Raw genomic sequence first — 23,720 nt, 5'->3', positions numbered from 1 at the left:
CAGTGGGGCAAAAACTCAGTCCCCATTCATCCATTTATTCATTCATTCAGTGTTTATTGAGAATTTACTGTGTGCCAGGCTTTGATCTATGCAGTGGTCAACACCAGCACCTCATCCCTCATAGAGATAGACAGCAGATAACAGGATAGCAATCAGGAAATACTACTACTATCTCAGCACTGGAAATGAGAGAATTTTGTTTTTGTTTGTGTCAGGACTGACTTTCGCAGCAGTTCACTACTTGTCTGGAAAACGCCAAGGTAGTGTCATACTTTACCGGGCAAATAAATACCCTAGAGAGATGTTGGGGCCTGTTACGTTTATTTGGAAGCCTGAGTGGACCCCTGGTCACACTTCTGAGAGCAGGCAGTTATGGATCTGGCTTCATCCAACTCTGAAACAGGTATAATCCTTGAGTTATTTGCTCATGACTCTGTTACTGCATTCTTAATTCCTGTTGAAATCAATGCTCTGGAAATTTAAATAGTATAAAAGTTTCGCTGAGAACTTGGTATTAGAATATAGGGAAGAACGTTACGTGAATATGAAATGAAGCAAATCTTGACCTTTCACTTTTTAGTAAATCCTAAGTGGAAGTAGAGATAAAACCCACCATATTATGTACGCAGTGGCTTGAAATGCTGCATTTGGTCTAATGGTCCTACCAGGTCTGAATTACTTCGTTGGTATCCAGGTCCTTGTAAGAACCTTTTTGATGATAAGAAGCTATTTTGAGTAATTCAGATGATTTATTTATTTATTTATTTTTTTAAGTTTATTTATTTTGAGAGAGAGAGAGCATGTGTGTGTGTGTGAGGGAGGGACAGAGAGAGAGAGACAATCCCAAGCAGGTTCTGTGCTGCCAGTGCAGGGCCTGATGTGGGGCTGGAACACACCAACCTGAGATCATGACCTGAGCCGAAATCAAGAGTTGGGCGCTTAACCGACTGAGCCACCCAGGTGCCCCAAATTGTGATGATTTCTAATCTCTCTTTTTTTTTCTTGGCATAGTCACTGCTTTTTTCTGGTAGACTATAAATTTTCTCTTTAATCTGATTTTCGAAAATGTTAATTGTTCAGAGTAGTCACATTACTTTCATTAATCTTTGACACTTTGAAGTTTTGTTGTTTCAAGTGTCGTGCACTGTTCGGCAGCACCAAAAAAGCTTTTTGATAAATCATGATGAATTTCGTTTAATTTGTAAAGGGATAAAAATGTATATTTTTAAAGGAAGAAAAAAATAATACGAACTGAACTACCTGAAGTTTTTAAATATTTCCTTAGGATATTTTAGAGGAAATAAAAGCAGCGTGCCAGTGTATGGAGCCCATCAAATCGACTGTCTGTACCCCGGAGCCCCTGCTGACACCATCGCAGGAAAAAAGCCAAACGGAACTACCTGATGAGAGAATTGGCAAGAAAAGAAAACGGAAAGATGATGGAGAAAATGCTAAACCTGTTAAAAAAGTCATCGGTGACGGAACTAGAGATCCACATCAACCATATTCTTGGGTCTCTCCAGCCACAGGCGTTATAATCAGGTACAGGTGAATTCTCTCTGAATCCTCCGAACAATTTTAGTGAAGCCTTGTTCTGTTTTTGCCAGTGGCTCAGACACTGTGTATGATGAAGGTTTCCATCTTAAGATCTTTTCTCTCTTTCAGTGATTTGACGATGGAGATGAACAGGCTCCGGTTGATCGGTCCACTTTCCCACTCCATCCTAACTGAGGCACTAAAAGCTGCTTCTGTCCATACCGTAAGAGTAAATGTGACTGTAGTGGTTTAATCCAGTTATGTCCTTCCTAGCAAATTTGAAACCTAACATATTTCAGTAGCATTTTGGGCCACGCCCTATAAATGTTTATTTCTCTACTTATGTTTAGTATCAAATACTTTGTCATCTTTCACTTCTAGAGGAACAAATCTGGGGAAATCTAGTGAGTAAACTAACTTGTTCTTGTTTAAGTGCATACTCTCCTTGCAAGTTTGTGAGTTTTGTGGGTAACAGAGAACCCCTAAAATCACTGAAAGTGTGTACCGGGTTTTATTTGTTTGTTTGTACTTGTGTGGTGCATATTTTCTGGGGCTTGTTTTAAGGGTCTGTGATCCCTAAAAGGTTAAGAGCAGTATGTCTAGTGCAGCAGTGTCCAGTAGAATTTTCTGCAAGGATGATAGTCTTCTGTGGCATCCGTATGGTAGCCATTAGCCACATGTAGTTCTTGAGCACTTGAAGTGTGACTAGTGTGACTGAGGAACTGATTTTGTACCTTCGATTAATTTTAATTAAATAGAGATAGCTCTCTGTGGTTGGTGGCTACCAAGTGGACCACGCAGGTATAGAGAGGAGAGATTAAGTTAGGAATCAGACACTCGGATTCAGATCCTGTTTGTTTCCCCTGGATTAGTGCAACTCACCCTTCTGTTGACTGTGCCTCTCACAGATTTGACATGCCAAATAAGATGTTAAGCCTGAACAGGTTTTGAGCTTTTAATGAAGAAAGATACTTTAAAAAACAAAGACAGCTTCTCCTTTCCTCCCTCTCTCTCTTTCTCTCTCTTCCCCTCTCCATCGCTTCCACACCTGCCTCAACCTCTGTGTCTCTTGCCTGAATACTGAAGCAGCTTTTTCGCTTCCTCTACTGTTCCTTCTTTTCACTCCATTCTCCATGCAGGCAATGGAATGATCTTTTAACAATTTATTCACATCATGTTACTTTGCAATTAAAAGCTTTTGAATAGTTTCTTATTGTATTTATGGTAAAATCCAAAGCCCTTAATGTGACTTCATACTCTTGTGCCTTCCTGCCTCTGCCCTCATCTCTCCTCACCTGCATCTCAGTCACACTGGCCTTCTTTCAGGTCCCAGAATATGTCAGATCTCCTCTCCTTTAGAGCTTTCACACCCCCTTTCCCCACCGGGCTGAACTTTCTGCCCCCCACCTCCTCCTCCGGCCCCTGCCTTTTCTTGGCTAAACCTTCCTTGTTCTTCACATTTCAGCCTCTATATTGTTTCCCTCTAGAATCCTTTCCTGACCCCCAAGTTAACTTATATAAGTTATATTTCATCATATTTTGCACATTTCCTCAATTTATATGTCTAGATCTGCTTAGGTACTTATGCGATGTTCACATGGAGCTTTGATGGCAAAGACTCTGTCTCCAGTGCTTAGCACAGTGCCTGGCACAGAGTAGGGGCTCCACTCTAGCTAATAAGTTGCTCAGTGAGGATCTGAACCTAAGAAGTTAGGTTCCAGAGCCTGTACTTTAAACCTGTAAGCTATGTTGTCTGAGTTTCTGTGAGGTAAATAGCCCATATGTTAACAGGGTGCTTCTTTAGAATCTGTAGGAGCACATCCTACTTCAGTGAACTTCAGTATGAATCATGGCTATAGGTTCTCTTCCTTGGTGTGTAACTGGTGCTTGAGGTGTTCTTTGGTTTTTTTTTTTTTTTAAGGGTTTTTGTGTTTTGTTTTGTTTTGTTTTGTTTTAAGTAATCTCTGTACCCAACATGGGGCTCGTGACCCCATCGAGAGTCATACTCCTCTCTGCCAACTGAGCCAGCCAGGTACCCCTGAGGTGCTTTTTGAAACCTTGCTCGATTCCTGTTTCTGTCTGAGAAAAATATAAGTAAAGCATTTGTGTGTCTTATTTGAAGTTTTTTGGAATAATGTGATTATAAGATATCTTTTTGCTTTTTCAAACAGAAGGTTTCGTTTTCCTTTGATGGGGAACGTTTTGTTACTTAAATTGGTATGAAGTTGGTGGTAGTAGGAGAGGAGCAAGGAGCAGGCCTCTTTTGTCAATAGTGTGCTGACAGAAGAATGCAGCTATGGAGTAGCTTGGGTGGTCTCTCTGAAAACCATGGGTATTGTTGTTAGTGTGTGAAATCTCGAGAGAACTGTAACACTATGTCCTTGCCTCTAGTGAGAAGAGTAGTCAGTCTGGTGTTAATTACTGTGTTAAATATAATGGCAGTTTCTCACATATCACAGCCATAATAAAATTATCAAGTCCGATTCATTATTTGGTGAATAGGAATTGTTATTTTTCAGGAGGGAGAGGACACAGAGAAGACACCTCACCATTGGTGGATTGAAACCTGTAAGAATCCTGATAGCGTTTCCCTTCATCACAAACAAGAAGCCATTTTTGAATTGTTGGGAGGTATTCAGAGGGAATGCTGACTGGGTGGTTTGGGGAAGAAGGGAGGAGTGGGAAGTGGGTTCAAAGAGTGTTTTACAGTTGGGCTGCCTACATGGAGTGGTACTTTTTAATTTGTTACTGCTTGTCATAATATAGCAAGAAAACATGTCGGAGAGGTACCTGACTCAGTGAGCGTGGGAAACGCTATTTGAATATATGTTAGTATTCCAAATAGCTCCCATTCTGTTATGATAGGTAAACACATAGACCAGGTACTAAACCAAGGACTAAACTTACCTGTATGTAATTGCGTTTGTGTATAAAGCTACTGTAGTTATCAATGATGGAAATATACATGTTCGTGTTGTAAAATGTTTTGTTAATTTAATGTTTTTGATAAGAAACGTCATTCTTTATGAATGTTAATTTACTCCCTAAAAGTATTAATAGGAAAAAAGAGGAATACATATTTTTTAATAGCCCAAGAAGAAATTTTTATTAAAAAATTTTAAAATATAAGCATATGTGTATATATTGAGTGACTTTGTGTAAACTTGGTTTTTTTTGTTTGTTTTTATTTTTGTTAAAGGAATAACATCACCAGCAGAAATTCCAGCCGGTACTATTTTGGGACTGACAGTTGGGGATCCTCGAATAAATTTGCCTCAAAAGAGGTCCAGAGTTTTGCCCAACCCAGAAAAATGCCAAGGTAAAGTTTCTAGAACACCCTTGGTTTTCCTTACAGTTTTGAGTAGTTTAGTCCCGTTGGGAGAGTTCTGTCTGACACCTCTGCATTAACTTCACTTATGAAAAGTTGGGATGATCTTTACCTGCCTCCTTTTCAAGGTGATTATGACCAAAGGAGATGGTGTGTTTGGAAGTGTCTTTTAGCTTTGAGACATGTAGCCTGATCCTTACGTTCATTTTTTCCCCCTTGAGTTCTTTATTTTTAGTATCTGGTAAAAACTGTCTTTCTGGAAACTGGGTTCCCTGAAAATGGCTGGCGTTTCAGAATTTTAATTGTGAGGAAGGGATCTGCACCCGCAGCTGGTCTTGTGCTCATTGGAAGCCTCTGTCTGACCATACAGATGATCCAGGTTCGAATCCTGGCAAGGCCATCCCAGGTGCTGAAGGGTAAGATGTCTTGGTTTAGACTCAGTGGAGTGGCTCACGGGAGTTGTTTGGTGGGGGTGGCCTAGGGCAGGAGCTGGCTAAAATTTTAGTCTAGTCTCACGTTTGCAACACTGGTGCTAATATCTCATTGTATTTACTGTCATTTAAACACTCTTCATTGGAGGAATCATAAAATTTCTGTTGTGAATTTTGAGAGGAAAAATACAGGTATGTGTAGTAACAACTTCAGTTTTGTTTTCTCGTTTTTTTTTTTTTTTTTTTTTTTCACCTCCACATGTAGTTAATAGCTTATTAAGGGAGCAATAAATTACTGTCTCAGGACCTTACATGAAAGGTGGATTGGGGGGCGCCTGGGTGGCGCAGTCGGTTAAGCGTCCGACTTCAGCCAGGTCACGATCTCGCGGTCCGTGAGTTCGAGCCCCGCGTCGGGCTCTGGGCTGATGGCTCAGAGCCTGGAGCCTGTTTCCGATTCTGTGTCTCCCTCTCTCTCTGCCCCTCCCCTGTTCATGCTCTGTCTCTCTCTGTCCCAAAAATAAATAAATGTTGAAAAAAAAAAAAAAAAAAAAGGTGGATTGGATGAGAGAGGTGTAGAGGTGTTTGAAGATATATAGGCGACTTAGTTAATTATGGAGCCTTAGACTTTTCTCAATGAGTTGTTGCCTCTTTCTTTTCTTTTTTGATGGCATTATGGTCTGGTGCAACCATGAAAATTGTAGTGTTCACTATGCCATTAAATGTTGACTACAATAATCGCCTTAAAGCCATGGTTAAACTCTATTTAGTTTCCTTGGCTGCCTGAAATCCTTTTTTGGAATGAGGCAGTTACATATTAAACACTTTTAAAAAAATGTTTATTTATTTTAGAGAGTGAGTGAGTGGGGGAGTGCAGAGAGAGAGGGAGACAGAGGATCTGAAGCAGGCTCTGCGCTAATAGCAGAGAGCCTCGTTTGGGGCTTGAACTCACGAACTGTGAGATCATGAACTGAGCTGAAGTCAGAAGCTACTGAGCCACCCCTGTATTAAATACTTTTTAAGGCTTTTATTTTAATATAAATCAGTTCCAGGAAAATTAAAGTTCATCTTGAAAAACATGATTTAATTTCTATAAAAGCTTACTGTATTATCGGTCATTGTATTTTATTAAAACCGTTTTAAGTAATTTCTTTGAAGAGGTAGTCATATGTGAGTCACATAAAGCAGTAAACTTTTTAAGCAGTTAGTATTATATCAATATTACTAACAAATGTGACATATCATCTAGGATGATAATTCAAAATTAAAGTTAGAAATAAACTTTGATGAGCTGGGTCAATTGATGGAAGACTAATCCTTGGAAGAATCTCAATGTCATGATCTAAAACTTAATTCTCTGATGTAGAACTTCCAGTTTCTCTTTCTATATCTGAAGTCATTCTCTGCCTTTTTGACTTAGGAAATTACAAGAGTTTAAGGAGCTATATGCCAGGAAAGGGGCATTTGCCCCAAAACCTAAATACATATTTTCTTAATTAAAAAAAAATTTTTTAATGTTTATTTTGAGAGAGGGAGGGAGGGAGGGAGGGTAGGGACAGAGAGAGAGGGAGAGACAGTATCTGTAGCAGCTCCAGGCTCTGAGCTGTCAGCACAGAGCCCGACGTGGGGCTCAAACTCATGAACTGCGAGACTATGACCTGAGCCGAAGTTGGAAGCTTAACTGACTGAGCCACCCAGGGACCCCATATTTTCTTCTTATATCACAGTATCCGAATGATATATACCCTCTCTTTTCAGAGTTCTCTAATTCCTAGTACACATGAGAAGATAGTTTGTTATCCACATCAGTCAAACCCTTCTTTATGGTTTAAGTAACACCAAAATTGGTCCATTTTGTCTGTTAACAGCCTTAAAACCTTAAAGGCTAAAGGAGTGTCTTTTCTTACTCATTCAAGCCCCTTTCAGTCACAATTTTTATGTTAATGAGGTGGAAAGCCTCTAAGGATGGTGGGCTGGTGACCAGGGGAACCAACCACAAGGTTAGAAGGTTAGAACTTTCAGCCCTTTTACCCCTGCCCCATCCAGACCTGCTTGCGGAAAGGGGCGGGGGTTAGAGATTGAGTTTCATTGTCAACAGCAATGATTTAATCAGCCTTGCCTACTTGATTAAGCCTCCATAAAAATCTTACACTGTTGGGGTTCGGAGAACTTCCGGTTTTTTAAACACTTGGAGGTGTTGGGAAGGTGGTTAAGCCCAAAGAGGTCAAGGGCATCCCTTCCCTCATACCTTACCCTATGCATCTCTTCCATCTGGCTGTTTCTGAGTTAAATCTTTTTATTTAAAAACAGAAAAGAACATTACATTAGTAGTAAGTAAACTGTTTTCTTGAGTTTTGGGAGCCATTCTAGCAAATTATTGAATTTGAGGAGGGGGTCATGGGTGAGACCAATTCATAGCCAGCTGGTCAGAAGTACAGGAAACCAGGGACTTCGAATTGGCATTGGCATCTGAGGAAGGGGCAGTCTTGTGGGACTGAGCCCTTAAACTGTGGGATCTGACACCATCTCCAGGTGGATAGTGTCAGAATTGATTTGGATTGTAGAACATCAGCCAGTGTTGCAGAATTGCTTGCTCTGGGGAAAATGGCTACACATTTGCATGTCAGAAGTATTGAGAGTAGAACAGCAAGAGTGCAGAGAAGGAAACCGTTTCTTTCAGTGAAGAACCTGAAGTAATGATGCATATTGATGCTTTGAGGGGGGCCTGGGTGGCTCAGTCAGTTGAGTGTCCAACTCTTGATTTCAGCTCAGGTCATGATTCCAGGGTCATGGGATTGAGCCTCTTGTTGGGCTCCATGCTCAGCGTGGAGCCTGCTTAAGATTCTCTCTCTTTCCCCACCCTGCTCTCTCCCACACTCACGCGTGCACGCTCTGTCAAAATAAAAAATAAAAATGAAGAAAAAGTTTACTTGATCATTTGATTCTTGAATTTGATTCAAATGTTAATAGTGTGTTTTTGCAAATCTTTTCAACATAACACAGTATTTCACCATGTAAATAAAATCGAATTTCTCTTGTACTGTTATTTTAGTATGTATTCTCTTTTGCATCTGCTGATTTGCCCTGATTGTTTTAACTAGTCTTTGTCTTCCAGAGATGAATTTGCTTTAGACAATGCTTTACGTTGTGCTCACGGAATTTTTATAATCTTTCTCTTTACCCACTCTTTGGTAGTGTGTACCCAAACCACGGGAAGAGTCAAGTTGCCTTTAGAGTGATAGGTGAGAGATTGTCCCTTTTTACAGCTTTTCCAAGCACCTTCAGAGCACTGATCTATAGTTGACTCTGCAAAGTGTCCAATTATTGGTCATTTTGCCCCAACTTCTCTGTTTCTGCTCTTGGGAGAAAAATCCCTCAGCTTCAGCTGCACCCCTTAAACTGTTCTGCATATTTAATTTAGAGTGAATCTGAAGACTATAAATTTGGTTTATTTGATTCCCAAATGAGAAAAGCATTTATTAATTTCCTTTGCTTCTGTAAGGAAACTTATTAAGAAAGTTTTAATTTAAAATTTGGTCATCTTCAAATCTACTTAAGAAAGGAGGAAACAAGCTATTTCCTTCAACCTTTAAGTTATTCTGGAGTTATGTAGTTAATTAGAAGGCTTTTGCCTGCGTATGAAAGAAAATATGCTTAATATGAGCCTTGGGCAAAGGACTTAGAATTACATTCAGAATTGATAAGTCATTCGAGGCCCACTTGCGTGCATGCTGACTCAGCTGGTAATACTCTCTTTCTCTCAACTACTGAAGACTGTTGACCTAAAAGGGCCTTCCCTTTTGCCTTCAGACATACTCTGTTTTGTTTTAAATAGATGTTACATTTTAGAACAGCTTTAGGTTCATAGCAAAATTGAGTGGAAGGAATAGAACGTTCCTGCTCCCACATATGCACAGCCCCCATGAAACTGCATTGACACATGGTTGTGCAGAGTCCATCGTTTATATTACGTTCACTCTTGGTGTTTTATGTGGGATTTGACACATTTATAACAACACGAGTCCACCATTGTAGTATCATAAAATAGTCTCACTGCTCTAAAAATCTGTGCTCTCCCGATTCATCTCTCATTCCCTCTCTCAACCTTCATCTTTTTACTGTCTTCATAATTTTCTTTTCCAGAATGTCGTATAGGTGGAATCATACAGTATGTATCCTTTTCAGATTATCTTCTTTCACTTTGTAATATGCATCGGAGCTTCTTCCATGTCTTTTCATGGCTTGATAGCTCATTTCTTTTTAATTCTGAATAAAATTCCATTGTCTGGATATACTACCTACTTTGTTTCATCTATTTGTTTACTATTATTTTTTAGACTATTTAGAGGTGAGGTCGTGCTTTCCTGTGCCATGTCTTTTGTCTGCAGCCAGCTCTGAATAGAATCCCAGTTCTGTCACTCAGAATCTATGGCGGGACCCCACAGGAAGGCATTCTGGGTAGATAGGGGCTGTTTGAAATGGAGCCCGTTTGCTCCTAGACAGGCTGTGTGAACTTCACGGCACACAGCACTGTTACTCGGGATGCTGTTGGTTATTATCTCTATGAGGAACCGCAACAACTAGAGGCAGTTTCTGCTTTAAGGAGCTTTTATCTCAGATCTTTTCATCAATTTAATATTCTCTATCTTTGTTCTCCCCTGAAATCTGTCACACTGTGGCTCAGTCACTTCCAACTTATTTTTTTCTGGCCATCAGACCCATGCAGGTACGTGCCTTTGAGTGACCTTTCTTTATAGGCAGTTTAGACCTTAGCCCAAACTCAGGAATTGTCTTTCTTTCCTTCTCTTTTTTTTTTTTCTTTTAATTTTTCAGTCCAAAAAAATAAGATCTGGAAGATTTTTTACCCTTAGTGGACTGTATGTAGGAAATCTCATCTATCAATATATATGTTTATAATTGAAAAAGTTTCTCCTTTTCTTCCCACTAGAGTACTTTTTGGCACGGTATAGCTTATTTAAAGGGAAGAAGCGATAGATTTCACAGAAAATACGCTCATCTTAAAGGAGTGGGAAAAACATGTTTTACAGAAGGAATAAATACTCAGTGAGAAAGGGTTTTAAGAGACTTGAAATAATAGGGCAGAAGAGAAGGCTGGTATCTGTTGGCTCACCACCATTGGGCCAAGAATGATATTAAGAACCCTGAAACCAATAGTTAAAATGTGGCTTGTACTGTCATAGCACATTATAAAGAAATTATTCACCTGTGCAATAGTTCCTAGAATTTGGTTATCTTAAATGTGGAATTAGACAATTATTTAGAGGCAGTTGAATATGATGTTTATATCTTATACATTAAAAATAAACATCAGAGATAATAAGTTTAGGAGGCTTTGCTATTTCACAGACTAGTATGAAGCCAACTATAGGGATAACATAATTTCTAGTCAAGTAAATTTTTCTAGAGAAGTTGAGTGCCTACAGAACATTTTCTTGTAACAGAAGGTCAGCCGGCAATGTTTATAGTTTGACTTCATTGATCTAAAGGATGTAGTTTGAAGGCTATTTCTTTTCCCTCTTAGATAATGAGAAAGTTAGACAGCTGCTTCTGGAGGGTGTGCCTGTGGACTGTGCGCATAGCTTTATTTGGAACCAAGCTATCTGTAAGAATGTCACAGAGAATAAAATCTCGGATCAGGTAACTAATGGTGTAAGGATTATTGGTAAAGTCCTGAAGACAGGTTGAAATTCCTCACTCTAGATGCTGTAAAAGTTATTTCATCCTTTATAGAATCTCATAGACTTCTTTTATTTTTAATCTATTGATCCCTTATTTATGATTTTTTTTCTATTCTTAGAGAAGAATAATCTCTCTAAAAAGTTAACACAGAGAATTTTTCTTAAAAATGATAATCCCATGATTTAAATACATTTTTCTTTTATTGTTTTTTTTTTCCCCCTTATAAATGTTCTGTCTTTAATTTCACAATGATTGACCTCCTACCAGGACCAGGAATCATAGTAGATGATGGGATAGATGGCTAGGGTATGTTCGAAAAAGTATAGGGTCAAGGGAAGCCGGAAGCCCAGGTGAGGGAAATTGGGGAAGCTTCTTGGACGGAGGAGCTGGAATTTGAGCTCTCAGATGGGTGGTCAGAATTAGCAAGATTTCTTGGGGCCAGGAGCCAAGGCTGCAGCGAAGAAAGGATTGCTGGAAGTAAGACCAGCATGTGTGAGGGCCCAGGCTAAAAACAGGATGATGTGTTCAAGAGTATCCAAGTAGATTGGTGGCTTGGAGTTGAGGGTGAGGCAGGAGATGAAGAAGTGAATAGGGGCCAGAGCATAAAAAACCTTGAGGCATTTTAAGGATTTGAACAGAAGATATCAGGTGCCATGGAAGGTTTTAAGTCGGCCACATGATCAGACATGGCAGCAGTGTGGAAGATGCATTAGACTAGGTAGGAATGGGGCTGGGGGCGGAGCTGCTGGAGAGAGGACGTGTGGTTGGATGGCCTTAAAAGAGACCTTGGAAATAGTCCTTAATTGAGGATGTGATGGGGGCCTGAACTGGGGCAGGGTGGCTGGAGTGGAGGGCCTGCGGTTGAATACAGACTCCTGAAGGTAAATCTGACAAGACGCAGTGGTTGCTTGGATGGTGGGAAGTGGGAAAAGAGGAGCCTGGTAGATTAGTTCCTGACAGTCTAGCTTAGATTCTGCACCTCAGGTAAAAGAGAGCCAGAGCCTGATTTGTCACAGCTGCATTCCCAAGTTCTAGAAGAGCGTTTGGCACAAAAATGGTGCTCAGTAAACATTCGAATGGATGAGTAAATGAATGGGCAGTAAATATGAGAATGGATGAATGAATGAGTGACTGAACAATTGTGGCATCATTCAGCTAGGTGGGGAACATGGGAGGAGAGCAGATGCAGTGGGGACAACTTCAGTCTGGGGTAAGCTGAATGTGAAGGTCCTCAGGACTTTCCAGAGCAGATGCCCAGAGGACAAGTTTTGATCCCAGGAGGCAAAGTCCCGGCTAAGGAGATAGATATTTTGGAATTAACAACATGTAGAGATGGTAGTGAAAACTCAGCCGGAAGTAAAAATAAGGGAGAATCAGGGCTTGGTCAGGCTTGAGGGAGCAGTTAGACTTGGCAACACGGAGGCAGTCTCTTGCATGGTTTCTCCGGTGAGTGCTAGGCTTCTCTCCTACCTGCTCATCTCTTTTTACAGCTGGCAAGAAAGTCTAAGACGGTGTTGTTCACTGCTCCCTTCAGTACACGTAACAAATAATTTATAGCATCTTCTCTTTTAAATCTTTAAGACCTGGTGAGAAAACCTGGTGAGAGCGTTTTCCCACTTGCCCCTCCTTGAAAAAGTTGTTGATTGTACCTCTTTTACCTCATGACAACAGATCTTAACCAAAGTAAATGTAGGGACTGAGAATCAGAAGATAAGATTAATCCTGATAGAAGAGATTAGTAGAATGGATGTATATTATTTTATAGTTTTGAGTCATCTGGTATATTGTAGCTCAAATTTAAGATAATTTGGCATTTTCTAACAAAGCTCTTGTATAGAGGAAAATCGTTGTAGGAGGAATACCATAAATTTCAAATGGCTCACATTTATTTATTGAGAACATTTTTTTCTTGTTTTTTAAAAGAGCATTTAACTTTCTAAAGCTGCTTATAGGGAGAACCAGTAGAATCTCCCAGAAAATTAGGGTTGTTTGTCTTGAATTATTTTCTTCCACTTTAGGATTTAAACCGGAAGAGAAGTGAATTGTTGGTGCCCGGGTCACAGCTTGTTTTAGGTCCCCGTGAATCCAAGATACCTATACTTTTGATTCAACAGCCAGGAAGGGTGACTGGTGACGACCGACGAGGCTGGGGAAGTGGCTGGGATGTCCTGCTCCCAAAGGGCTGGGGCATGGCTTTCTGGATTCCATTTGTAAGTTCCTTTTCAATTCTGACTTTACAGTGTGTAAAATACATTCCCAGTAAATACCAAGAGCTGAAAGTGTTCCAGACATCACGCACAACTTAGAAATTGAGTTCTATTTTTCTACCCTTTGAGCTATGATTCTGATATGAGATACTTCATAAAGTCCCTGGAGCCAGATTTTCATTAATAAGAGTTGGGCTGACATAATGTGGATTTCTGAAATTTTAAAAGTGTCCTGATTTTTGAATAGTAGTGGTAACAAAATGTTGAAGTTGTTTTTTTTTTTAATTGAAGAAATTTGTTACATTTTAAAATAATTTTGAGGGCACCTGGGTGGCTGAGTCAGTTGGGTGTCTGACTTCGCCTCAGGTTCAAGCCCCACATTGGACTCTGTGCTGACAGCTCAGAGCCTGGAGCCTCCTTCAGATTCTGTATCTCCCTCTCTCATTGCCCCTCTCCTGCTCACACTCTGTCTCTCTCTCTCCTTCAAAAATAAACATTAAAAAAAAAAGAATTTTTATAATTTTCTAATGTTTATAGATGTATAGAATACATTTTTCATTTTTAAGTGCTGACCATATATTCCTAAGTGCAGCTAAAATTTTTATTAAAATCGAGTGTGTTTTTTTCTTCCAAAGAGTTTAAATATTATTTTAAGAGAGTAGAAAAGACATGTACAACTGTTAATTCACACAGGTGATTAATTTTAGCAATTATGCCTAGTACAAGAGATACTCAGTTAATCATTTAAGGATGGGAATATTTCTTGGGCGCCTGACTGGCTCAGTCAGTAGAGCATGCAACTCTTGATTTCAGGGTTGTGAGTTCGAGCCCCATGTTGGGCATGGAGCTTACTTAAAAAAAAAAAAAAAGAATGGGAATATTTTTAAATAATTTTAATTTTTAAATTATGAAGTGTTTCAAGCATACAAAAAAGTATAAATCCTGATATAATGAATACCTGTGTACCCTTCACCCACCATCCAACTTACAGATTTATTGGAAGCACTTTCTCTCTTTTCTCTCCAGTTCTGTTTCCCACCCTCCTTCTAAAAGAATCACTATTCCTATTTCCAGTGTTTGTCACTACCTTGCCTATTTTTATAGCTTATTAAGCATGCTTGTATCCCAAAATAAAGTAACTATATTTGACATGTTTTTAAACTTTATATATCTCACCATATATATGCTTTTACAACTTAACCATATTCACTCAACATTGAGAGTTTTCCATATTAATGGGTGACGCTCTGTGTCATCATTTTTACTATTGTATAACCCCTTGTAGGATTATCCCACACCTATCCATTACCTTTTGATGGGCATTTAGGTTGTTTCCCATTTCCCCAAACAAACATTAAGCACTAATTTTACTGTAAGTTGGTACGTTAAGATCTTTTTGACATTTCTTTTAGATCTATCGAGGTGCAAGAGTTGGTGGGTTAAAAGAGGCTGTGGTGCATTCTCAGTATAAAAGATCGCCTGACGTCCCTGGTGATTTCCCAGACTGCCCTGCTGGGGTTCTTTTTGGTGAAGAGCAAGCCAACAGTCTCCTTGAAAAGTACAAAAGGTAAGAAACCGGCTTCTTTGGTTCCTAATGTCTTAGGAAGGGAAGGGCCTCCTCACTTTGGCCAGTGACATTTGGAATAGCTTCGGTAACTCTTACACTACGTGGAGTTTTCATAGACTTCCTTTAGTTCTTAGTTCACATGACCAAGACATAATTAAGTTAGGATTGTCTCACATCTGGCCCTTCCAGGCGATAGACCCTTCCTTTGGTCATTTGCTGACATTGATGATGGTGCATGCCTAAAACTATGGGCCTGAGTCTCAGACACTTGTTCCAGATTTCCACTACCAGCCCCTGCCCCCTCGAGATAGAATTTGTGTTTTTTTATAACTGGTTATTGAGGTAATAACATATTTATGAAATTAAAAAAAATTTTTAATGTTTTTCTTTTTTTTTTTTTAATTTTTTTTTTTTAACGTTTATTTATTTTTGAGACAGAGAGAGACAGAGCATGAACAGGGCAGGGTCACAGAGAGAGGGAGACACAGAATCCGAAACAGGCTCCAGGCTCTGAGCAGTCAGCACAGAGCCTGATGCGGGGCTTGAACTCACGGACCACGAGATCATGACCTGAGCTGAAGTCAGACACTTAACCGACTGAGCCACCCAGGCGCCCCTGTTTTTCTTTATTTTTGAGAGAGAGAGAGACAGATTGTGAGCAGAAGAGGGTCAGAGAGAGAAGGAGACACAGAATCTGAAATAGGCTCCAGGCTCTGAGCTGTCAGCACAGAGCCCGATGTGGGGCTTGAACTCATGAACAGCGAGAGCATGGCCTGAGCAGAGATCATGACCTGGGTCGGATGTCAGATGCTTAACTGACTGAGTGCCCAGGTGCCCCCCATAGTTTTTTGTTTTTTTTTTTTAATTTTTTTTTCAACGTTTTTTATTTATTTTTGGGACAGAGAGAGACAGAGCATGAACGGGGGAGGGGCCGAGAGAGAGAGAGACACAGAATCGGAAACAGGCTCCAGGCTCTGAGCCATCAGCCCAGAGCCTGACGCGGGGCTCGAACCCACGGACCGCGAGATCGTGACCTGGCTGAAGTCGGACGCTTAACCGACTGCGCCACCCAGGCGCCCCATTAAAATTTTATTGAAACTATGGTAATGTGCAAAAATGCTTTGTAAACTGGTGTAGTCCTTCCTTCCAAAGAGATAAGCACTATTTTTGCATTTTGGTATCTATCCATCTAGACTGAGTTTTCTTTTCTTTTTTCTCACTGGGGGAGTGGCCAGTGAGGGGCTTCACCAACCCTTATACTATGAAGTGCATGCTAACTTTGAGAACCTGTATCCTATGACTCTGTGGGCTCCCAGAAACAGAAACTCTCTTGTTTGTTGTGGAATCTGCGACGTCTAGCCAGTGCCTGGTGCACAGTGTCCTTAATAGCTTGTATTAGTTGATTGATGAAGGAGTAGAAAGTGGGATGTTGTAGTTCCTTGACTGTGAGCTCAATTATCGTGCTTTCCTGTTCATGCAGCCACAGAGGCAGGCAGTGCCTGGTTTTCAGACTTTGTCAGGGGATAGGTGAATGAGTGAGTGAGTGAAAGCACAGAGACACTTTCCTGGATTGCTGGCTTACAGGCTCTTAGAGGGCAGTAATCATGTAATCTGTGCCTCCTATAATACGTAGCTCTGGACTTCGATGTGTTTGTTAAGTAATCAACAGTAATACTTCTCATCCTTTAGATTTTTTTTCACGCATACAAATTTTTCTTAAGTACAAATATTTTTTTTCTAGAATGTTTAACTTCTTTATTTAGAGAGCACGTGCAGGCTCGAATTGGGGAGGGGCAGAGAGGGATAGAGAGAGAGAGAGAGAGAAGGAGAATCTTAAATAGGTTCCATGCTCAGCACAGAGCCCAACTCAGGGCTTGAGCTCATGACCTGAGCTAAAATCAAGAGTTCAGTGCTCAACTGACTGAGCCGCTGAGGTGCCTTTGAGGTACAATTAAAACTTTTTTTTAATGTGTATTATTTTTGAGAGAGAGAGAGAGAGAGAGAGAGCGAGCAGGGGAGGGGCAGAGACAGCGGGAGATATAGAATCTGAAGCAGGCTCCAGGCTCTGAGCTGTCAGCACAGAGCCTGATGCAAGACTCGAACTCACAAACTGCAAGATCATGACCTGAGCCGAAGTCAGATGCTTGACCCACTGAGCCACTCAGGCGCCCCTAGGTATAATTTTTTTTGAAAAGGGATTATAGTATGAATACTATTTGAAAACCTGCTTTTTTAATTTAGTAATGTATTACGGATGGTTTTCCCATATCCATAAATGTGACTCTAAACCAAGTGTTGGCAAACTTTTTTCACAAAAGGCCAGATGATAAGTATTTTTGGCTTTGTGGGCCTTTTGGTTTCTATGGCAGCTGCTCAGCTCAGCCCTGCGTTGTGTTACAAAGGCAACCACACATGATGATGCATAAATGAATGAGCATGGCTGTGTGCCAGTCTCACTCTGTTTACGGACACTCAAGTTTGAATTTCGTGTAATTTCATGTGCCATAAAATATTCTTTTTTTTAAACCATTTCAGAATGTATAAGCTTCTTAGCTCACGGGTCATTTCAAAGCAGACAGCAGCCCAGGTTTGATGTGTGAGTCATAATCTGCCAACCCTTGCTCAAAATACATCTGAACAGTTGCACAGGACTCCAGTGTGGGTGTACTGTAATTTATCAGTGGCCCTTTGGGTTATTTCTTATTTTGTGCTATGTGCTTTTATAAATAGCTTTCCATACACATCTTTACACTTTTGTCCGGTTTATTCATTCATTTAATATATGTTTATTTAGAACCTGCTATGTGTCAAACACCTTGTAGGCACTGGGGCTACAGCAGGGGAAGGCAGGCAAGGTCTGTTCCTGCCTCCTGGAGCTTATACTCTTTTTGTTTGTTTTTTTGTTTTAGAGTGAGAGAGAGACCATGCATGCGAGAGCTGGGGAGGGGCAGAGGGCAAAAGAGAGAGAATCTGAGGCAGGCTCCACACTCAGCACAGAGCCCGATGTGGGGCTCGACCCTGGGATCATGACCTGAGCTGAAATTAAGAGTCAGAAGCTCAACTGGACACTCAACTGACTGAGCCACCTAGGCGCCACCCAGACGCCACCCACTGAGCTTATATTCTTGATGAAAGCACATGTTTCCCTGCTGGTGGGAGGGATCCAGGAGAGCGGAGGGAGGCTAACCTTGCAAGAGTAAAGCTCTTGAGTGGGGAAGAGGGGATGGTGTTCTATAGGGTCAGGCTCAGATCTCATTTTAGCAGGCTGGAAGTCTGGCTCTGAGTGAGACGTGAATACAGATTTAGGTAGTGCAGATTACGTACTACTCTTCTGATCGTGACCGTCTTCTCAGTGAACAGAGAGGCAAGGGTATCAGCTAGGAATAAGAAGGGACCAGAGGCTGCTGGAGATCTGAGGAGAAAAGAATCGACGTGGACAGTTTTCCAGGAGCATGGAACATAAAACTGCTGACTGGAGAAGTGTAAGGTAGTCCACTTGAGTTTTGTGTTTACGACAGGACTGTTCAGCACTGCTGCGTCTTCTTCCCCAGTTGTGTTCTGCCCATCAGGGGCTGGTGGGGTGGGCGGAGGGTTGGATGTAACCGGATGGGCTTTGCCAGGTGGGGTGAGTGGAGGGTCCACGAACAGGAGAGTTTGAGCTTTATAAGGAGAGGTGCAGCGCGGTGGTTTACAGTGAGGAGATGTAAATATACAGTAAACTCTAGTGCTTGACTTGTGGTGGGGAGGGGTGGGTGGGCTGGACTAGGAGTGGGTGTGTGGGCAGCTGATGGGGGACCTGGCTGAGGAGGGAGAGCCAGTGGTTTATCTGATGTCACGTGCTTCAGGGGGCTGGGGTCTTGCGGGGAGGAAGGAGAGGAAAGATGGTCTGTGGGCATCAGGAGGACATCTGCCCCACTCAGGCCCGTGGATGTAAAAACCAAACAGCTGCCTCTGGAGAGGAGCTGGAAGGGAAGAAAGCACTGACCTTAGGCTAAATCCCACGAATAAGCTCTCTGGTTAAAAAAAAAAGATACACATCTCAAGGATTTGTTGTACTATTGACAATTGCTGTTTGTGTTAATTTAGGATTTCATCTGTAGTTAGGAGAGGGCCTGCTTCCCCTTACTCCCAGTAACATAGGATATCACCAACTTTTATTTATTTATTTTTAAAGTTTATTGATGATTTTGAGAGAGAGAGAGTACAAGTGGGGGAGGGACAGAGAGAAAGGGAGAGAGAATTCAAAACAGACTCTGTACCCGCAAACTCAGGAACTGTGAGATCATGACCTGACATTTGTGTAAAATGGGTACAAAAAGGAAAGAAATACGTACGTATCTGCACATATGTACAGAAAATGTCTCCGGAAGGGTATGTTAAGAAATGATACTGTCTCTTGTAGGGCAGCTGGTTCATTTATTTCCTTTTAAAGGTCTTCGAGTGAGGCAGGTACCCCAGGAGCATTTTTCACCAGCCACAGGTCAAGAGTGAGGGAGAAACTTCACCACCATCCTTTCTGTTCCTTTGGAACGTAGAATGTTGTAATGTGCAGGGACATCAACCGCACAACTCCAGGGACACCATTCACTTGTAGTCTTTCAAGAACAGCACTCCCTGGAGTTGTGCAGAGGCCACATGGGGCCACTTTGTGGACGCATTACCTTTTGAAATTAAAACTAAAGAGGGGTGCCTGGGAGGCTCAGTTGTTTGAGTGTCTGACTCTTGATTTCAGCTCAGGTCATGACCTCACGGTCATGGGATCGAGCTCCACTTCGGGCTCCGTGCTGAGTGTGGAGCCTCCTTAAGAGTCTTTCTCTCCCTCTGCTCCTGTCCCCTGCTCGTGTGCTCTCTCTCTCTAAAATAAAAAAAATAAATAAAAATAAATAAAATCAAATTAAAACTGAAGAAAACATAAGCTTGGCCAGTAGAGTTGGTGGTTATTCTTTATCGTATTTCTTGGAAAACATTTTTTTTGTATGTTTGTTTTTTAAATAGAGATGAAGTACAAGTGGCCATAATTATTTTAATGGTCCAATCCTAAATTGTTCAAAATTGGTTCTCCTCCTTGATTTTCACCAGGCGCCCTCCTGCAAAACGGCCCAACTATGTCAAGCTTGGCACTCTGGCACCTTTCTGCTATCCCTGGGAGCAGTTAACTCAAGAGTGGGAATCAAGAGTCCAGGCCCAAGAGAAATCACCTGTAGCTTCCTCTCCACATGGTGAGGAGAGTAACTTGAAAAGAGAGAAGGTGCCTTGTACCCCCACGCCTGAAAAATCCGATCAGCTATCTGATGAAGTGGGCATGTCTCTGAGCAGCCCCAGCGAGCCCAGAGAAGTGATGGACACAGAGCGTCCAGCCCAGATGGGGACTGAGTGGGTAACAGGACCAGCTGCCACCAGCAGTCTCCTCTGCGTTCTTAGGTAAGTGCACACGACTTCCGGATGTGTTCTAGATTGTCTGTTTTAATACTGACCGGGCTACAAGATGTAAACGTTATCTTTGTTCCTTTATGCAAAGCCCACGGGAATGCATGGACTTTCTGGAGGGGAAAGCCAGTCCTCCAGTGTCCATAGAGGGCTCAGGGAAATAGCTGAGTCACATTTGATTTGGGGCATGATACTAACTGACCAAATGATTTAAAGTATTGTCATCCATAGACATAAACCAAGGCAGTTGTTCCCTGTGACCTGTTTCATTGGTCTTTGCTTAGAAAGCAGTACCCTCGTGACTGTGACCTTCAGTAATGAGGAACCTCTCGAAGCTCTGAGCAAGTGTTCTTTCCTTAAATCACTGAATTAGATTTTTTCTAGTTCCTTTTCAGTGATCTGAATTTATGAGCGATTAAGTGCCCATTCATTGGACCATCATCGCATTGAAGAGGCTACCGTACAAGACATGTTCCTGCTGTAGCCTGTTAGACTGTGCTTAAGTTACCTTCTAGTCTGTGCTCATATTTTTAATAAGTGCTCACCTCTCTTGCCTTATATTTATTTTTTATACAGTAACCTTAGAATTTCATATCCTTCATTCCCTATAACTATCTCAGCCTTAGGTTCTGTCTTTCTGTCTTATTTTTTTTCTGCCTTCATCTTCTTAAACCTTTAATCCTTCAGTGTCTAAGAATAGTAGTCACATAAAAACAAAAATATCATTACAGAAGTGTATTAATGTCTGTTTTTAATTTTTTAAAAATTACAGTTTTGATCCTTTCCCACATAGAGTATTAAAAAAGTCAAATTAACTCTAGCAGTGCCCAATCTTCTAATTGCATGTTTTCTCCTCAAAAAAATATCCTCAAATGTGTGTCTCTAATTCCATATAGGAGTAGAAAATCACTGAAGCAGCTGTCAGCCTGGTGTGGGCCCAGTTCTGGACCCCGTTGGGCAGCCCAGCGAGCTCCCAGCAGCGGGCAGCAAGCATTGACCAGAGAGGCCTGCCTGTCCATCTTGGACCGTTTCCCCAGGGCCCTGGTATGGGTCAGCCTGTCCCTGCTGGGGAAGGGCAGCCCCGAGCCGCACACCATGATCTGTGTTCCAGACAAGGAGGATTTCCTCCAGCTCAGTCAGGATCGGCTGTACTGTGGGCCCCACGAATCCAAGCACAGTGACCCATTCAAGAGCAAGATCCGGAAACAGAAAGAGAAGAAGAAAATAGAGAAGAGGCAGAACCGAGGGTGCACTGTGTCTGAGGGTCCGGCCGGGGCATACCCTGCAGCTGGGCACCACGCTCTGACCCTGGGCTTGTGGTCAGGCCCTCTCCCGGATGTGACTTCTCATTGCTCCAGAGTTCTCCTTGGCTTTGTCACCCAGGGAGATTTCTCCATGGCTGTGGGCTGTGGAGAAGCCCTGGGGTTTGTTAGCTTGACGGGTCTGCTGGATATGCTGTCCGGCCAGCCAGCCGCAGAGAGGGGCCTAGTGTTGCTGAGGGCCCCTGCCTCTTTGCAGTATCGGTTTGCGAGAATTGCCGTGGAGGTGTGAATGCTGGTTTACGTCCTTGCAGGGCGTAGATGTTAACTGTTTGCCAAGTCCCACCACTGGAGAGCTTTGTTTTTGCCATGTTCTGTTTTAAAATACCACGTGAAATGCCTTGGAGACCAGAATAAAAGAATTCTGTATTATGCATGTGATGAAATACTGACATCATTCCATTATTCCAAGATCATTGGTCTCCATCTTTCCCTGCCCTTGCTCAACAGTTTAAAATTATTTGCCACATAGCTTTTATATTTTGGTTTCTTGGTCTGCGTAATTCTTGCTGAAAATAATCAGAAGCTCTCCGTTTTCTTGTTCCTTTTTTATAAGGAACAAAGGGCTGTCAAGTCTGTTTGAAAAGCCTTATAGATGTGTGATAAGTAACAGTGGTTGTTTGATGACTTGATTGCTGCAGAAGAGGAAAAGGCTCTAAACATCTGGCCTCTGTGCATGAAATAGGGTTCCCCGTCTGGACCATGTTCAATTCCATACCGGAACCCACATGCCTAACGCTTTACACCATGCAGACGGAAATTGTGGAAAATTTATTGCTGCCCATTTTCAGGCAGGCTCGGTGTATGGCAGAAGTGTTGGGGTGGAATCTGAATGGGGTGCTGATCTTTAGGACCGTTTGTCCTCTTTGCTGTTGAACAACGCATGATTCTAGGAGTTTCTGGATTTTTCTGTGCTTTTTGTTTTTGCAAAGAATTTCTCAAAAACACCGTAAAGAATGGTTTCTCAAAATATGTTCTATGAAATGTGTTATCTAAAAAAAAAAAAAAAAAGATTCCGAGGTCAGATTGATTTGGGAAACTCTGGATTAAACCCAGTTAAGCAATTTCTTTTTAAAGGATTTCTAGAACCTTCCATGTGATAATGCACATTGTGCCTCTCCAGGAAGTGGATAACAGCTTACAGTATTTTCTAAATCTCTTTGATGCCAAACTTCGTTTTGCAAGGAGCACTTTGTAGGACCAGTGTTTTTAGGAACACACTTTGGGGTATGTGGCTGTATACTGCAGCACTCTGCAAGGTAATGACTTTTCTTTTTAATGTTTATTTATTTTTGTGAGAGAGACAGAGTGCAAGTGGGGGAGGGGCAGAGAGAGAGGCAGACACAGAATCTGAAGCGGGCTCCAAGCTCTGAGCTGCCAGCACAAGAGCCCGACGTGGGGCTCGAACCCACGAACCATGAGATCGTGACCTGAGCTGAAGTTGGATGCTTAACTGACTGAGCCACCCAGGCGTCCCTGCAAGGTGATGATTAAAATAACAAGCTGCTTTTAGACACTCATGCAGTCATGATGTCCACCTGACGTTTGAGCAGGGTGTGAAGGTCTCATCTTGTCCCACAGGAAGAGTAGAGTCATTGCTTTTTTCACTTGTGGAGAAAGTAGGTGCTCATTCACTTTTAGTATCCACGTGTATGTCACACCGACAGACCCTTGTCTTCCGAGCACACATTTCTAGCAGAGTTTGAGTGTGGTTTGTTTTTTTAACTTAAATGTACAGTTAAGCATTATTTCATGTAAATGCGTTGGGTTTTTGCAGTAGCATTTGGTATAAATGCCTTTGGGGGTGACGAGTTGGGGAGAGAGACAGCAAGTGTTACAGTAGCTAATGAAATGTCTGATGTTTCTCCTCTCGCCATGCCTCTGGATGTATTTGTATCCAACCCAAATGAGACTGAAAAAAATAGTGTAACTTAGGGGTGTCTGTAAACAGAATAAATTAAAGTGTCACCTGATGTTCCATTGTGAACGTTTATTGGACCATTCCTCAATTTGTTTTCTAGGCTCTGAGCCACTTCATCTGTGGCTTAGCTCTCTGGATGACAGAAGTCTGAGCGTGCTGTGAATCACCTGACCTCATTCCGTGCAGCGCCCTGCCTGGGGCCTGCTGCCTGCTGCCTGCATCATGAACAGGGCAGTTAACTCTGTTTTGTGGTAGAAGGTCAAAGAACTAGGTGCTGAAAGGATAGA

The 23,720-nt window shown here is 41.7% G+C and overlaps 1 protein-coding gene across 1 annotated transcript in view; it reads left to right on the top strand.

Moving 5' to 3' along the window:
- The window catches only part of POP1 (POP1 homolog, ribonuclease P/MRP subunit), a 32,622-nt gene extending 9,779 nt beyond the window's left edge, over positions 1-22,843 (top strand). The window contains exons 6-15 of the mRNA XM_032591929.1: positions 216-403; positions 1,286-1,542; positions 1,666-1,759; positions 4,056-4,167; positions 4,736-4,855; positions 10,835-10,950; positions 13,011-13,202; positions 14,612-14,766; positions 19,846-20,187; positions 21,090-22,843. Coding sequence (XP_032447820.1) covers positions 216-403; positions 1,286-1,542; positions 1,666-1,759; positions 4,056-4,167; positions 4,736-4,855; positions 10,835-10,950; positions 13,011-13,202; positions 14,612-14,766; positions 19,846-20,187; positions 21,090-21,744 — 2,231 coding nt within the window. The 3' untranslated portion in view covers positions 21,745-22,843. The remainder of the gene's footprint in view (positions 1-215; positions 404-1,285; positions 1,543-1,665; positions 1,760-4,055; positions 4,168-4,735; positions 4,856-10,834; positions 10,951-13,010; positions 13,203-14,611; positions 14,767-19,845; positions 20,188-21,089) is intronic.
- The last annotated feature ends 877 nt before the right edge of the window (positions 22,844-23,720 follow it).

This window comes from Lynx canadensis, chromosome F2, assembly GCF_007474595.2.
Source record: "Lynx canadensis isolate LIC74 chromosome F2, mLynCan4.pri.v2, whole genome shotgun sequence".
In the NCBI taxonomy this organism is placed as follows: domain Eukaryota; kingdom Metazoa; phylum Chordata; class Mammalia; order Carnivora; family Felidae; genus Lynx; species Lynx canadensis.
The sequence above is the reverse complement of the archived record's forward strand: the minus strand, read 5'-3'. Positions and strand labels throughout refer to the sequence as shown.